This window comes from Patiria miniata, unplaced genomic scaffold (genome assembly GCF_015706575.1).
Source record: "Patiria miniata isolate m_02_andy unplaced genomic scaffold, ASM1570657v1 HiC_scaffold_1, whole genome shotgun sequence".
In the NCBI taxonomy this organism is placed as follows: Eukaryota; Metazoa; Echinodermata; class Asteroidea; order Valvatida; family Asterinidae; genus Patiria; species Patiria miniata.
In genome coordinates, this window is record NW_024037047.1 from 5,233,855 (window position 1) to 5,251,087 (window position 17,233).

General features: G+C 40.6%; 1 protein-coding gene across 1 annotated transcript; it reads right to left on the reverse strand.

Moving 5' to 3' along the window:
* Positions 1 to 572: 572 nt before the first annotated feature.
* Positions 573 to 15,331, reverse strand: LOC119743899 (peroxisomal membrane protein PEX16-like). The gene is made up of 10 exons (XM_038220068.1): positions 15,135 to 15,331; positions 11,706 to 11,741; positions 10,776 to 10,855; positions 9,557 to 9,690; positions 5,868 to 6,103; positions 5,187 to 5,339; positions 4,020 to 4,092; positions 2,734 to 2,853; positions 2,054 to 2,118; positions 573 to 757 (listed from the first exon to the last, which is right to left on the reverse strand). The coding sequence occupies exons 1-10, from the start codon at positions 15,289 to 15,291 to the stop codon at positions 696 to 698; spliced, it is 1,116 nt and encodes a 371-aa protein (XP_038075996.1). The 5' UTR covers positions 15,292 to 15,331; the 3' UTR covers positions 573 to 695.
* Positions 15,332 to 17,233: the final 1,902 nt, after the last annotated feature.

The following is a 17,233-nucleotide window of genomic DNA, read 5'->3' on the forward strand; positions in this document are numbered from 1 at the left end:
AAAATCAAATTTTGATGAAATTGTCGCCCTCTCAACGTTAAGCGGGCCATTGCACAATAATACACAGCGCGACTTAATATTACGAATCCACACTTTGAACGCGTCGGACAATTGTTCTCCATAATGAGCATTAATAGGACCGTCTGCGTGAAAATATGATTTCCGAAAATTACCAATGCATCTTCACTGTCAGATTCTCCGCCGTCACTGCAAAATCTACTTTTAGTCAGAAAGAAATCGTCGTCTGTACTATCCATTTTTCACATAAGGAGCATATATACACTCAAAATGACTTGGTTGTACGGGTGTGGCGATACACATGCTAAACACGCCAGGAAAAAAAATGTTGCAACCTGCCGCCACTTTCGCGCCTGTGTACAAAGTCTATGGAGAGACATTTCAAGCATTTCCTAACAAAATTGGAAACATTTAGCAGTCCCAGATTCATGTATTATCATCATTTTTGCAACAAATGGCCTTCATTGAGATGATATATGAAGAAAAAAGTGGCGTCAGGTTGCAACATTCTTTCCAACACTTCTGTTGACGCAATGGTTTAAGTCAAAGAATACACTCGCAAGTGTGGATTCTTAATTTACGAATTCACTCGGCACTTCGCGACTCGTGAATTCTTAAATTACGAATCCACACTTTCTTGTGTATTCTCCTTAACAAAACTGTCAAATGCAGACCCTCTACCGGCCCCAGTTGTAAAAGTAAATGCTTTGCCAAATCGGCAGGTACTCCATCAGTGGGTCTGGAAGTCAGAAATAAAAGAAATCCAATAATGAGAACTTGTTTCTGCTAGAAATGGAATTTCCATATTACATATTCAGAGCTTTAAATAAGGCATACAATCAACTAGTAAGCTGTACGTATGTGGGCGTATGAAGTTGAGGCATGTTCGATTAAAAACAGTTGTATGGTATTTTACAATGAGTTTTTTTTTAGACGAGTCCAACATTACAAATTTCTGTGATTGGTTTTTCATCATTGGCTGAATAAATAAATCTTAAAGGGACACTAGGTCCTGGAACAGCCCTATTGGGCTACAAAACGCGCTTTGAACAAGATGATGATAATCGGAAATAACATTTAAAAGTAGGATATAAACATCCACACAACTATCCTTTCAAAACTGGGCGTTTTTGTGTTATTCCTGTATTATGCATGCGAGAACGAATTTCGGGGTCCACTTTTGCGACCCCATAAATTCGCTCTGTTTGGATGCTAGTTGTGATTTCATTCGTACGCGTAAAGTGTTTGCCTTTTGCGGACGTTGAAGAAACCATAATTTTTTTTGTATTGGTGATTTGTCACCGCGCGCTGTAATTCCCGAGGTATAGCGTACACTGAGAACAACACGAAAAACGTATTCGTACTCCGTCATGTCTGATATGTAAACAAGCAGGTTTTTTTTCGTCTTTTCTCAGGAACGGTAAGACATTAGGTTGGTTTCCTTTCAACCAGATGTTTGAAATAGGCTAAGTAAACAATCCAAAACATAACATTTTCGGGGATTTCAGGACCTAGTGCCCCTTTAATCTGAAACTGAATCTGGATCTGAATCTCATGCAAACCCCAATCCCTTCCCTTGAAACAAAAAACCAAAGAAATCACAAACAAAAAAAAACCCTGAATTTTTACCCAATTTAAGACAATATCTTCATGTTAAAAATGGCACTGGCAGCAAACACTTTTGCAGTTATTAGAAGTTCTGAATTTTTCAGCCCCTTTAAATGCTGAGCTAGAGAGGCCACTCCCACCCACATTAAACAAAATAAGCCTTTTCGGAGTTCCAACTGCACGCATTCGTAACCTGTGACAACGCACATTGTTTATCTCAAATGCCCTTTGACAGTACCCACAATGCACAAACAGCATTTTTGTAAAGTCAGTGGTGCGATGTTGTCAAAGGCCATTCGAGACAAACAATGCGCGTAGTCACAGGTTACGAATGCGCAGTTGGAACTCCGAAAAGGCTTATTATCGGCTGAAAATAGCTGAATCAACTGAAAGTTATTTTATTAAATTAAAAAGCTTTACAACTTACTCATGATCAGTCGTACCCCGGGTACAGTGTTTGAGATGCTTGACAAAACAGCAAGAAGTCTTGATCTTCAGAAATAAAGACAACGTCAACGTAGAAACAGAAACAAGAACGAGATTAGGGTTTGTATACCAACACAGATCTGTTTTGGCTTAAAAATGTAATGAGTTGCATGATTTTGGAGCGTAGGGAAAAAATGTCAAGGTGCTTTTCAGTATTAACTGGGTTTTTACTCTATTAAGGCCTTTGAAAATGCAGCTTTAAACACATGTCACGAGATGCATGATGACGTCATCGTAACATCACCACCTGCAGTTGATGTTCCATGTAGGTGACAAGTTTAAAGTCGATTAGATTTATTTTAGTGCTAAAAGCAGTTGTGGAATAAAAACGTGTACAAACTCTATGGAAGAGCGGGCAACAAGCAGGGGAAAAAAAGTGAAACCTTATCAAACGAAAAAAAGGCTGTTCCAACCAGTGTGCTAAAATGGCCAAAAAGGGATTTGAGATTACATGCCCTGTATTGCAGCCGCCAGGAATGAAGGATTTTCTTGATACGACTTTGGCTGAACGCAGTAGCACATCTAGACACAAAGCCATTGCCAAAAAAGCCGGATAAACTTCTACCCAAATTATCTCTGATATGTAATGAGAAGACTGCTATAAAAAGAAAAGCCACTCACCGAGTGTACCGGTCATAACATGGAGACCGGAGTAGATATATGAGAAGCATTGTGGATCGATTGCTTAATTCAGTCCTCTCGGAATGGTTGTAGCGTTTACCAGTGTTCAGCAGCCGCAAACTGTAAAAGAAATAAAAGCCTTGATTTATATAACACGGGTGAATCACAATACAGTTTGCCACCCAGAGGTTTGCCACCTCTACAGTTTTTAGATGTAGTGAAACTACAATTAATATGTAGAAAGTGCTGTGTTAAAACTATAGTCCTACTTCAGTTTTTAAAAAAAGTAATACCACAACTTTTGGATGTAGTGATATACAGTTAATGTGTAGAACGTACATGTAGTGTGTTAAAACTGTAGTCCTACTTTAGTATTTCTATAGTTTTTGTATGATGTGAAACTACAGTAAACTTTAATAAGGTACATGTACTATATATTTACTGCAGGTTAACTTTACTGTAGTAAAATTAAAGTAACTTTACCTTACATAAAACTTTACATATATTATACTTATCACAGTAAACTTCGACGAACTATAGTAAAAATACAAATTTATCATGGTGAAACTATAGCGGATTTTTATAAGGGACGGGTGAATCACAATACAGTTTGCCACCAAGAGGTTGACACACAGACTCCATTTTTTTTTTGCAGTGCATTGTGGGAGACGGACAACACATTTGCCATGGCACGGAACACTAATAATTGTTAGTTTGTCCGGACAGTAGTTTCGTAAGCGTGTATGATTTGAAAATCTTCTTTTTTTTTTTTTTTTTTTTTTTTTTATCAAGATGGTGTTTTTGAGGCGGCAGAATGCTATGTCCTGATCTACATTGTATCAAATATTTCCTCAAGTTGTCTACTGAGATTCGTTCAAATTGCGGCAAGTCGGCCATGTTTTTGTCGACCGGAATCTTGACTCTCCTGGGCAGCCTAATTTGTGGTGCACTTTATTGTGAATTGCCCATATTGGAGATGTTTTAATTCTTCCTTTTAATTGCAGTATAAAGTGAAAGAAAATATTGTGCCAAATCCAACGTATGAATATTTGTGCATACAGAAAACTGTAGCATCTTTTGTAATAGATTGATGACGTTATTTTCACATATCTAACACAAACATGATATGACTTGACCGTTTTCCCTGCCCCCAAAACTGGTGTAGGAAAAATGTTGATTGTCAATCATAAGCGCAATGGGTGGCAAGTTTACTTTTGCAGAAAAAAAAAATGTTCAGGTCTGATTTAAAATTGCCAAAATAATTAAAAGATCTGATTCAAACTTACCTTCCAATGTCTGCTGCAAGAGAAAGCAACCAAGGTTTCCAAGACTGCTGGCCCCAAACCAAAAGAGCCGTTACTATAGTGATGAGGTTAAGAAAAAAATTAGCATTTATGAGGTAACATGCAAAAACTCCCAAGTAGCCTGATGAAATACCCTCAGTTGACTATAAAGGCAACAGTTAACAATCTTTGGTTTAAAAAGTCAGCACAGTCTTTTACATCCCCATACATGTACACGTCTGACTAATTGGCTGTTTCAGCACACTGCCGAAACAGCCTTTGTTTTAGTTAAGATTTTTATTTTTATTTTATTCTTTTATTTTTCTTTATCAGTCTTTTTGCCCATAGCATTTGTACACGTTTTTTTTTTCCCCGGCACTTGGGGCACTGAAATTAATCCGATTGCCTTTATACCTGGCACACACTTAGAACTCCACCCACAGATGTGCGCCGAACATTGACGTCATCACGACGTCATCACGAGTCACATGACGTCACATTAAATGTGCATATTTTGATGTCTATACAGAACTACCCATCCGATTGGGTTGAAAGTTGGTATGTACCTAGACCGGGATGTGTTATAGATGAAAATTAAAAAGAAAATCAATATAAAATCAACCATGAGAGACCTGAACTTGACGTTTGCGGGAATTGTTATCTTCATTTTATCTCACGTGTGCTAAAGCACGTGACCCTTGCTCCGGTCCAAACCGGAAGTGCCTTATAATTTGAAAGTGGAAAAAGATTTGAACTTGCTTTTACTGATGTCAGTCTATGGCTAGGTTGTGCTTACAAACAATATTACCTGTGACGTCATAAAATGTTAGAGTGCCCTCTAGCAGCAGGTTGAAAAATGTTACATGTCAAAAGTTGCCAAAACAGCCCTGTGTTTGTCCACAAACATAAGTCTAGCTTACTATCTAATCTTGTTCTCAACATTACAGCCCACAAAATAAAATGTTTGGAAAAGACACTGTTTTTTTTATTAATCCAAATGAAACTGTACCAACCACACAATGAATCACACATCTCGCAATGATCTTTAACACGTTGACATGCTAAAACCAATCATAAATGGTTCAAACTGGTTCAGATTTCCTCAAACTGGTTCTGACTGATTCAAACTCGTTCAAACTGGTTAAGTTTCGAAACTGTTCCAAAGGATACAATGCAGCAAAGGTCTTGCAATCTGCAGAGATTCTCCCGCCAGAGGGAAGCCCATGAGTTCTGTTGGCTCCTCTTTTTCCGGGGGAGTACTTTCCTTTTCGTCCTGTTCCTCACTCCGTGGCAGTCGCCATGTTCTTTGATGAATATTGGGAGCTGTAAAAAAGAAAGACATTCTGAGCATCATCCTGAGATTTGGACAGCAACAAGAGCCAAAGGTAGACACGGCAAGCAGTCTCTTTCCCAGGGATTTAACCTCAGTACTAATAGTCAATCCTGGAAGGGTAGCTTACTGTTTTCTCGTTATTTACCGGGAGGCAATAGCAAGCAAGGATTTGTATCGTGTATTTGACCAATTCACGCCGGGATTATTTTGACATTGACTGGACCCAGGCGCGGGATTGTTTTTCACAAACCTCAATGCCAGACGGGTTCAGGCTGTCATCTGCGGGTAGCACACCCTGATATTTCTGGCCTCGCTCACTGCTAGCAGATCGCTAACAGATATTTCCGGCCTCGCTCGTTGCGTGCTTATCCGTCATCTGTTCCGAATACCCCAAAACCTTTCCATGATGTATATACATGTCATCCGACGTGAACTGGTTCATGGTAGAGCAGCTTGTGGTAGCGTACTGCTAAAATGTCATGGGCACGAGGTTGATACAACTGCAACCTATGTCTCACCTGCATCCAATGACCTCACGACCCGACCTGACCTCTCACCCCTGAATGTGGCACCGGAGTCCCTCACTGCTGCGTCTGACACCAGTCTCTCTGCAGTCTCTGGTGGATCTTCCTCGCCTCCCTGTGCTTGAGTCGTGCATGGTTTGACGTCAGTGTCTCGATTCAGCGGCTGGAGAGGAGGCTGTGATCTCACACCTGCTTTGCACTTCAAAAGCAGGATCAGTCTAAAAATAGATCTATCGGGGTGGAAAGAAAGTTGAATCAAGAATGTTGAAAAAGATAATTTCAAGCCTGTTTCGTCATGTTACGGAAGAGTGCAAAATAAGATAAGCGATTAAAATGAAGTTGAACTCCGGGCTCTGTCAACCCAGTAAAACCTGAAGGTAACTTCCAGTTACTGCCTGTTCAATTTCACATTCTCTCCTTAATGATTAAAGCCAAGCAAAACTAAACCATTTCTTCATTCCATAAGCCCACTTCTTTTTTTCCCCCACCCGCCTCTTTTGTTTCTTTGGGGGGTTTTTCAATCATACATTTGCAATATATGTCGTCTTTTTATTTGTTTCCAGCAAAATTGTAGCATGTACACATGTACGCAAGTTAAATATCATATGGCTCCTTTGGGCACACCCGTATTATCAGCAAAGGAGACGAGAAAGTAAAAGAATCCATCCTTCATTGTGGAAAATATACCATCCTATTAAGGGAAAAAAGGCACATGCTCAAAAGCCAGGATGGGAATTGTTATCATCATTGAAACATAGCTAATCAGCTAGAGGATAATTGTCTTCCGAGAATTCCAGTTTGGAAGGGGGGGGATGTTGCACATCTGAAGAATTACAGTCCGTTGAAGAAGATGCGCCCAAACTTCATGCTGATGTTGGTAGAAATGTTTGACAAAACATCAAGCATTTTGGATAACTGTCTGGCAGTATTCGCGTACATCTTTAGGTCATCCGTGTATAATAGGTGACTGACAGTACACTCTGGAGTAGCTGTTCCTATGCCAGCACTGTACCCAATGCCCAACAATTGTAGTTCTTTGCTAAAGTGGGTTATTAAAAATAATAATAATAATAACAGGTTCTTATATAGCGCTTTTAACTAAGATCAAAGCGCTTTACATTATTATTATTATTACCCCTAATCATTGGGCCAATTAAACATTCCATTTTCCATCTCAGCTCCCTGGGGAGTATACAGCTCGATGCAGCCTGTTAGGCGCAAGGAAGCTAATTCAATCACAATAACCATCACTGCCCTCATAGGTACCCATTTACTCCTGGGTGGAGAGAAGCAATGAGTGACAAAGTGCCTTGCCCAAGGGCACACGCACCATGACCCCGCCAGGACTCGAACCCACAACCTGCAGCTTTACCCGCAGACCACGAATCAGTGCCCTTAACCACGAGGCCACAGCACTCCCAAAGATACAGGTAACAAGTCCCCTTGGGAGGATCCCTCGCCTGATCTGAATTTCTCTCGTGTAGTTTTATGCATCTTGCCCTTTGATGTGCATCTAGGTACAGCATTTTGACAGAGCAGTGGCGAGAAAGGTCAAAACCTGGTTAGTGATTGCTCAGGGAAACTGTGAGGAACAGAGTCTGCCTTCTGATAGTCGATCCATGCTACTGAGAGCTTGGCATGTTGGGCAAGGGCGTCCTGCAGAACCATTCTATCATTCAGCTGCTGCTCTTTTGCTCCCATGGCTCCTTTTCTACAACTGTTACGTTCATCAGCCATGATGTCGTTTTCACGGAGTTCGTTGTCAATGTTCCCGGCGAGGATACCCGTTAGAAGTTTGAGCATTGTGGGAAGACAGGTGATAGATCTGTACATGTAGTTCTTTGGATCAGATGCATCACTTTTTTTTTGTAGAGCAAGGTGTTACACCCCGCGTAAGCAATATGACGGGATCTCATGCGGATGATCCAACACAAGTACATGTACATGTGATTAGATCATGGATAGATGTTTAGTTTCTTCAACCAAAAGTTGTGGATTTGGTCAGGACCAGAATCTTCCAATTTGCTGCCAATTTGAGGACTTTTTTAAGGTCACCTACTGTGATTCTTTGTTTATCCCGAGCTTGAATGTATCTCTTGTTCCGTGTATGCTGCCTCGTTAATCAGTCAGCTCCAAAACTCTTCAATTTCCTCCTTACAGAGATGGTTGGTAATCAACTCACCGCTCTTGCTGTTTAATGACCAGTAGAAAGCCTTTGCATCTCTCTGAAACTGCCTGTTTTGAACGTATTGGAGTTTCATCTCATATCTTTTGATTCTCTGCGCCAAAGCTTGTACTCTCATCTTCTTCCCTTCCAGAACAGCAGTGATCTTATCAGGTGTTGCTATAGATCATGTTTTTTTCTTCAGCTTCTTCACTGCATCGCACTCTGTGCGGCAGACTTAACAAAGACATACATATACGCATACTGAAATTTGTATTCTTGTGGAGACATTTCTTTGTTCTCGTGTAGTAAAGTTTTCGAGTTTAAAAGTGAAGTTTCAAAATGCTCTTATTTTAACCAGAATTAATTTCCTTGGCTGAAATTTGGACTTAATATCCCTTTTCTAAAACTCTTCAATTTGCGACTGATCAACCCACCTTGGAAATTCCTAGTTTTTGAGTAAAATCCATATATCTATTTCGTGAAAATCTTGTGGAGATGTATTCATCTATAGAAATTGCCCTGTGGAGACATATACAATCTTTTGTTCCCTATTGTGTGCACGTCTCCAGAGGGCACGGTGTATCAGATCACTTGTACATATAGTGCAGACCAATGCCCTCCCATAATTGATCTATCTGACCCTGTATTCCTGTCTTCCATGCCGGTGTCTGGTTTGATCTCGATGAGTTGTCTTCTGCAGTGGACTTGCGCACTACTTTATAGAGTCTTGGTGCTGTGAATGCAGCAGCATAAAGGTCTTTGATCTCAGTCGGATCTTCTTTGCCATTCTTGTGTGCTTTGATGATGTTAAGATCTTGTATGGGTACATGTACAGTATCCTCTGCTAGCTTTATTGGTTGGAAATCTCATAAGTTAAGGCTGGGACTGAAATGGCATCTCTTTTACTTCGCTTAATAATACAATAATATTTAACAATTGTTGACTGGTGTGATGTGGGATATGACGTTTTTAACACCCTCGGGGCACATAGCACCCTCGGCTTCACCTTGGGTGCTATGCGCCCCTCGGGTGTTCAAAACGTCATATCCCACATCACACCAGTCAACAATTGTTTTGTTATACCTACCGGTACGTCTTGGATCCTTAGGATTTCGATGTAAAAATTACGAAGATCATGACAATCGAACGTCAACTCACATGCATGTTGCGTGCTCGAAACAGCTGATCGGGATCGTCTGCAAAGTCACTGCGTTTTAGGTGTGAAACACGTACGCATACGTACCGTACACACAAAGTCATAGCACACTCCCTGTGGGACACAGGGACGTGTGTGCCATGACTTTTCATAAACTGAGCACGTGATCGTTCTACATGTAGGCCAATGTAAATACAGTATTCAAGACAGAGGTATCAACATTATTTCTTTTTGTTTTTTACTTAATCCTACACAAGGGCTTTTCATAAAACTTCCTGATTACCCCCCCCCCCCAAAAAAAAATCCAGAGGCTCATTAATTTGAAATGTTTTGATAGTTACAATGTAGGTTGAAACAGACCTGAGTATTTGTATCAGAGCAATGAAGAACCACCGGCCGGCCTCACCCCAGCATTTGGCAGCGGCTAATTCCACAAACACCTCCGTGTGGTCAATCACTGTCAGCCATCGCATCAATCGCTGTGCCGATATTGTCTGAGAACACACATTTGCAGGGATTGGAATGACAATGTTGGAGAATGAAATTAGACACGTGAGCTGTCACATTAAAGGGAATATACAACATTTGCAAACATCGAAAAATAAAACTACCAAGTTTTTAAGAAATACCTTACTAGGATGTTGGTAAATGACAGTCTAAAGCATCCTGTAAAATTATGGCATCTGGTGTGAAGTCATTTTCAAGAAAATGGTATTTTTGTATACATTGTACACGGCCAACCACCGTTGGAAAAACCTAACTATATTTCAACTACTGCTCCAAATTTACCTTTTTTTCAGTCCAAATTTTGTTTGGTATTGGTTACATGTTCATGAACGGGTGCAGGCCAGCTAGACTGGTTCCCTTACCTTACAATTTTCTGGCAACTGTAAATTGATCCATTTCATCTTTAGTGGAGTCAGGGAACCAGACTACTTGAACAATTTTGTTTTTCTTGGTTTTTCCAGCATTTTCGAACGTAAAACTTCAAACATGTCAGTGTTACGATATTTGATATATTATACTAACCCCTCAAATACTCCATTTCTGAAAATTACAGCAAAAGCCAATGATGTACATTCCCTTTAAGAATTTCACATTTGGCTGGTCCCAGAGGGCCAGCCGTGTGTCCTGTTTGCACCTATGTACCTACCGTATGTATCTCACTGAGTGCCTGACTGACTGGCAGTGCTATCCTATAGGATTACCCCATAATGCCAATGAATGGGCTAAATCTGGCCCACAGCATACTACATGGACATGTAGATGCATGACAAGTCTTCCAGTGTTTAGCCACTCTAGTTGTGTGCGTTCTTGGATCATCTTTACTAGCTTGCCCAGATCTGGTTTTGAGTCACTAACTTTGAGTGCACTCAGATTCAAACTTTTGACTTTAAAATCCATGTTTCTTAAAGAAAAGAAAAATTGTGATGCCACTTTGAGGTGGTGCACAGTTTGTGGTACATTGTTGTAACGATTTATGTTTCTCGGTCCCGTCTTCGGAAAATGTACCATTCCCTGCTGTACATGTACATTGCGACGTGTTGCCAACTATTGATCTCCAAGTTGATACACTTACTAGAGTTGATGCAGTAAAACCTCTTGCCTTGCGTAGTATGCCGTCATGAAATAAAACTAACAAGTTGGACAATGAAAACACTGCATACAACAAAACAAAAAAGAACAATCGGAAACATTTACAATATGACAGGTATGAACTTGTGAATATTGCAAGAAAACAATATTGGGGGAGGGGAGAGATAACATTTCAAGACAAGTTTCATTTTATTAGCTACAGTATGCATGGCGTGAGAGCTGGAACTATTGCCATCATGTTAAATTTTGTGTTGTTTTTTTTGTCATAATTTTAACCCATATCTATGTAAATTCACTATCCCCCCCCCCCCATCTCTCCATGACATTCCTGTTGCTTTTCAACATCGCCAGCTATTTTGATGAGTCTGTAACATAAAAAGTGGATGTTGTTGTCTTATGAAAGGGGTTCCGAAATACACAAAATTAAAGGAGCAACATTACGGCACCATGAGCATATTGATTACGGTAGGTGGCCAATAGGCTTGATGGGGTCCGCTCATACATGTAAGTCCGACGCCTCATAGGTCCGATGCCTCATACATGCAAGTCCGACAAAATCGCATCCCCTAACCAAATAAAGGCCCATAACTCTGACGCCTCATAGGTCCGACGCCTCATAGCTCTGACGCCTCGTAAGTCCGACAAATTAAACGCCTCGTTTTTCCGACATCGGACTTATGAGGCGTCGGACTTATGAGGCGTCGGAACTATGAGGCGGAATAAATATATTTTAAGCCTCATACATGTCTTAAGTCCGACCCCTCATAAGTCCGAAGTTTCGACTTATGAGGCGTTGAACCTATGAGGCGTCCGACTTATGATACGGCCCCGGCTTGATACATAGCCTATAGATCATTTCAGGGTTTTTTTTTGGTGCACATTTAGGCCTAAAGGAGAAATAAGTCTTTCTTACCCAACTCTGCTACAACTGTGTCGACATTCACTGCACCTGTTCAGTTGGCCAATAACATATGTACAAAAAAAGAGAAAATATACTCATTCATATCATCATACACTATGGAAAGAATGAACATGTACTGTATGGTATAGTATATGCAGACGTACGCCACTTCTTTGGTTGTATACTTGATTTAAAGTCTACTGCATAGAGAGTTGACATGGTTGAGTGCATTTTCAAAGTATTTTCCAACAAAAAATAGAAATTACAAATATTGGACATTTTTCTCAGTCCCAGATTCATGTCTTTTCTAGGGGTGTGCATTTACGGGTAGTACAAGAACCGGTTACCCGATTAAAAAGCAAAATAGGGTACCCGGGAACCTGTTAAAGAAACCCAGCGCCAAACATGCCAAACTTCAAATCTTGGAAGTTGCTGTTGAGATTGTTTACTAAGGTGCGCACGAATACAGCAAGATACAAGTGTGTACAGTGAGCTTCATAGCATTACGGTGTAAACTGCAGCTTTCGCGAGCGTCATAACATGTGAAATATGTTTTGTTGTCCCATGTGGCCTGGTTTTTATTTTGAAACTTCCCTACTAATGACTTCAAAACAATTCTTTGTCACTGTAAATCTTACAGAATCATTGAGAATTGAGACTCCAAATTTGGCCACTTAAATTTTTGCATCTCCAGTCCAAAGTGCAAATAACTATGAAGCTGATTCAAATGCCATTGATTTTATTGTGTAATTCTCTTTTCAGTGATACAAAACATGAGATTTCTTTCTTTAAAAAATGAAATTCGCCGGACTCCCTAACAATACGCCGCACTGTCGAGCATGGTCGAGTAATCACATTCACATGCATGCTACATGTTAGCTTGAGTAACTCCAGCTGACTTGCTCATAATCATTCACATGTAGCGCTGGAGACGTAACTAGGGAGTTAGAGTGTGATAGCAAGAGATCCTTCCAGAATGGCCTCCCAAAAATTGTCCTATTTCACCTCTAATATCCCACCCCAGATTTCATTTACATACCTCATACATTTTGATCAGGCATGCAACTGTAAATTCACCAAAAAAGAGGAAATTCCTAAAGTCAGAAGACTGTACAGTGATTTTCAATTTTGAATGGCAGAAATGAGAATAAAAAAAAGAGGAAATCAGCTGATCCGAGGAAAAGTTGCATGCCTGTTTGATACGCAAACGTGTGCAAATGAATCTGGAAATTTCACGAAAAATAGACATCTGAAAAAGGCAGCACTTTCTGATTAGCCTATAAAGAGGGTGAGTATGCTTCTATGGCAAAAAAAACTACAAACTAGGCCCTAAGCCTAAATGTGACAATCAAAATTTGACAAAGTTCGACACATTTTTGTACATGTGGAAGTGTGGCCTTTGTTTACGGAGGTAGGCCTAGTCCAGTAAATTGGCCACATTTATGGGGCTAAATCTATATGACTTGAACGTGGCTACATAGCCACGCTTCAGTCTATAGTAAAAACACTCTATTGTTATCCGCAGTTACTAAGACGGAGTGACCGTTCTAGCCGAATTTCGGCTACATTTGACAGAATATTTGCATACAAAAATGAGTTGTACAGAAAATCAGCAGAATATTTTTTTGCCAGAATTACGAAGATGAAGGAAAATGAAGAAGATTAGAGAAATATGGCACATTTGGTTTGAAAAACCTTCATTTTTTTGAAAGATCCTTAATATATACTGCAATATATACTGGGTGATTTGGCAGACTTTCGATTTTCGAAGTGGATTTAGCATAATTTTACATGGTAATTACGGTCATCCTGCCATGTAAGACGGTTAGTCGGGTACCCACTGGTGATACTCCTACCATTTTGCGCATGCGGAACTCAGGGTACCAGAGTGTCATGCCTGTCTTTGAATTTCTGATATTTGAAAAACGAAGTGGCTATCGTTACGGCAGTCGTCGTTTAGCGCCCTCTACGATACTTTTTTGATACGCACGCAGGTATATAGTTATTTGTTTCCACACATTTTAGCGAGCAGTGCGACAGCTCAGCCGATAGAGGGTAGGATTTTGCACCGCGAGGTTGCGGGTTCGAATCTCAGTTTTGCACTCGAATTTTTTTCCTTTTCTAACCTGAGGGAGTGAGGCTTTGGAGGATTTTTTTTAAAAGGGAAATAAAGTCCGAATTTCATAACGTTCAAATTCACTTTTTTCCTTCTAATTTTATATTTTCTTGTCATGTTTTTATAAAAGTTGCAGTCTACCGTAACGATAGAAAATGGGAAATGCGTTACGGCTGCCGTAACAATAGCCACTGCGTTTGAAAATATTCGTCATTGTTCGTTGTGACAAAGTTGTCATGGTTGTGCCTAGCCCGACTGCGTCTGGCCGTACAATACTATCGCAAGCTCTGTAGTACGGCCAGACGCCCAATGCTTCCAAAAAGACTGAATTTTTTGGCCTCTGATGTAGCGATTTTGCTACAGATTTCGATCGAGATTATCTTTTCATCCAGGACAAAAATTTCCAAAGTTAAGGTTCTAAGTCGTAGAGCAACTCATACCTTTTCGAAAAAATGTTCTTTGGTCTCAATATTTTCATCCATCTGGCCAAAAGACGACTTTCAGTCATCATCTTCCACAAATATCGTCCCGAAAATGCTCCCCCATGCGATTTCAAAATGGCGGCCGCGCTGTAATGTATGCATTATGCGAGCGCGCTTGGGCAAGATAGTGAATATACATCATAGTTTATGACGTTTGTCGGACACTCGGCGCGGCTGGCCATACAAACACGAGGTCATGATCTAAATAATGCATATTCATTATCTTGCCCAAGCGCGCTCGCATAATGCATACATTACAGCGCGGCCGCCATTTTGAAATCGCATGGGGGAGCATTTTCGGGACGATATTTGTGGAAGATGATGACTGAGAGTCGTCTTTTGGCCAGATGGATGAAAATATTGAGACCAAAGAACGTTTTTTCGAAAAGGTATGAGTTGCTCTACGACTAAGAACCTTAACTTTGGAAATTTTTGTCCTGGATGAAAAGATAATCTCGATCGAAATCTGTAGCAAAATCGCTACATCAGCGGCCAAAAAAAATCAGTCTTTTTGGAAGCATTGGGCGTCTGGCCGTACTACAGAGCTTGCGATAGTACTGTACGGCCAGACGCAGTCGGGCTAGGTTGTGCCGTACTTTACATCAAATTTCTTGGTAATGACAGACTCAACATTCGCGTAAATTCACAGGAAGCCCAACAAGTAATGATTTACCTATGGCAAAATTATACATGGTTATATGTAGCGGATCAAAAGATAGAATGCTTTCGCTTGTATCATGCTTGTATTTACCCAAGGGAAGCGCGTGGCGTTGTATGTACAACGCCACGTTCACACGGGTCTATGTGTGACTGTGACTGTGTGAGTGAGTTTATCATACTCACCGGGAAGGAGATAGGAAAATACCCTGAAACTCTTCTCGATCTGTGACACTACCTCCGGATTTTCAGACACCCAATTTTCATACCATTTCCACGTCTGTTTATAGCGTTCAAAAAATACTTCCCAGGTTTTGCAAACCGTACTGGACGACGCCTCCATTTTTGTTTACGGTAGACAGGTAACTGCCAGTAAAAGTTGTAATGTGCGGGATTCTCAATATGCACGTGCAGGGCACAATACTATTATGTTTGTAAACATCGGCACCAGCATTGTCGCCAGTTTGGAATCGCTGCCCAGTTTCAGATAAGTTAAATTATATATAATTATTGCTCAAACCTGGTACCGAAACAGATGGCCAAGCTAAACAGTGAATTTTTTGTCTTAGTGTTGACCTTATACAGAGCCCACGTCTCAAATTATGTCCGGGCCTATATCGTGGTTGCAGCCAGGACTGAAACAGAGCCGCAGTCTCGTTAGCCTTTCACCAAGGCCATCGTGGCTTAAAGGGAATATACAACATTTGCAAACATCGACAAATAAAACTACCAGGTTTTTACGAAATACCTCACTAGGATGTTGGTTAATGACAGTCTAAAGCATCCTGTAAAATTATGGCACTTGGTGTGAAGTCATTTTCAAGAAATTTGTATTTTTGTATAAATTTCCAACGGTGGTCGGCCGAACACTGTTGGAAAAACCTACCTATTTTTCAACTACTGCTCCAAATTTACCTTTTTGTTCAGTCAAAATTGTGTTTGCTATTGGTTACATCATGGAGCTATAGCTCCATGGTTACATGTTCATGAACGGGTGCAGGCCAGCTAGACTGGTTCCCTGACCTAACAATTTTCCGGCATCTATAATTGATCCATTTCATCTTTAGTGGAGTCAGGGAACCAGACTACTTGAACGTTTTTGTTTTTCTTGGCTTTTTCGGCATTTTCGAACACAAAACTTCAAACATGTCAGTGTAACAATATTTGATCTATTACACTAACCCCTCAAATAGTTCATTTAAAGCAGCGAAAACGCGAAGCGACTGGAGATGGAGACCGGCACATGCGAATGGCAAAGCCACGAGGTGTACCGCATGGGCGCGGGCCCTAGGGGACATTCAAGCTGTGTTGCAGTTTGCATCTTTAAGTGAGGTGACCTCCTGATGGCCTAGGGTGCTATTCTTGTGTGATCTCACGTTTGACCATAGAGCTAACTAAATGATTTGCCCGACTTGATGAGATATAGCAACTGCATTAGGCTGAAATAGTGGGAATCGATGCCTCATTTATCGTTATGGCTCATCAGGTTCCCGAGATATCACTTGTTACGTATTTCAATATGGCGTCGGCGGCCTTCTTGAAAAAAAAGTGCTTTAGAAAAGTTTGCCGTCACTTTTGGGAGGTGTATAGGAGCTATTTTTTTTCTTAAAATTGGTCCAATTTGTCAAATTCATCAAGAATAAAAGGTATCCGCAACATGGTCACGGATTCCAGGAAAACGACTCTACTATAAGGGAGACATTTTGAATCATGTGCCTGTTTGTAGAACAATGACATTTTATGGGATTGAATTTTGAAAGTGTACTCGAAATGCAAAGCGCGAGTAGGACGTACGATTATTATTAAAGGGACTGTTGCCGACAGAATATCCTTTTCTCTGTGCAAGTGCAGTCGCCCTGCAAACAGGACACTGGGAAGGGCTGACGAATTAACGCTCTTGATCTGATTGGATAGATTTTGCCTGACCTGTCAGTGCGAGTCATCACGACCAGTACGACCCTGCAAGGTTTGAAAGGTTTGAGTCATTCATCACTCTTTTATTCCCATTCATAAATGCGGCGCCCTTTTTTGGTTGAAAAGCATAACAATGTAGGAACATCACTGTAAAACTGATCTGTTTTGTAAATTTTCAACTCCCGTCAGTTGCTCAGGCTCCGTTTTGAATTCACGAAGGGTCGAAATGCATACCATTCGACGCTCAAAATTTGTCCACGTGGTCCGCAATGAAAAAGAAATCACATCCGGTATGGTGTGTATGCATTTCTATGGCAAACTTTTCGGATACTATTATTTGCGCGCATTGGCTAACCGTGGTCTGCAGCTGC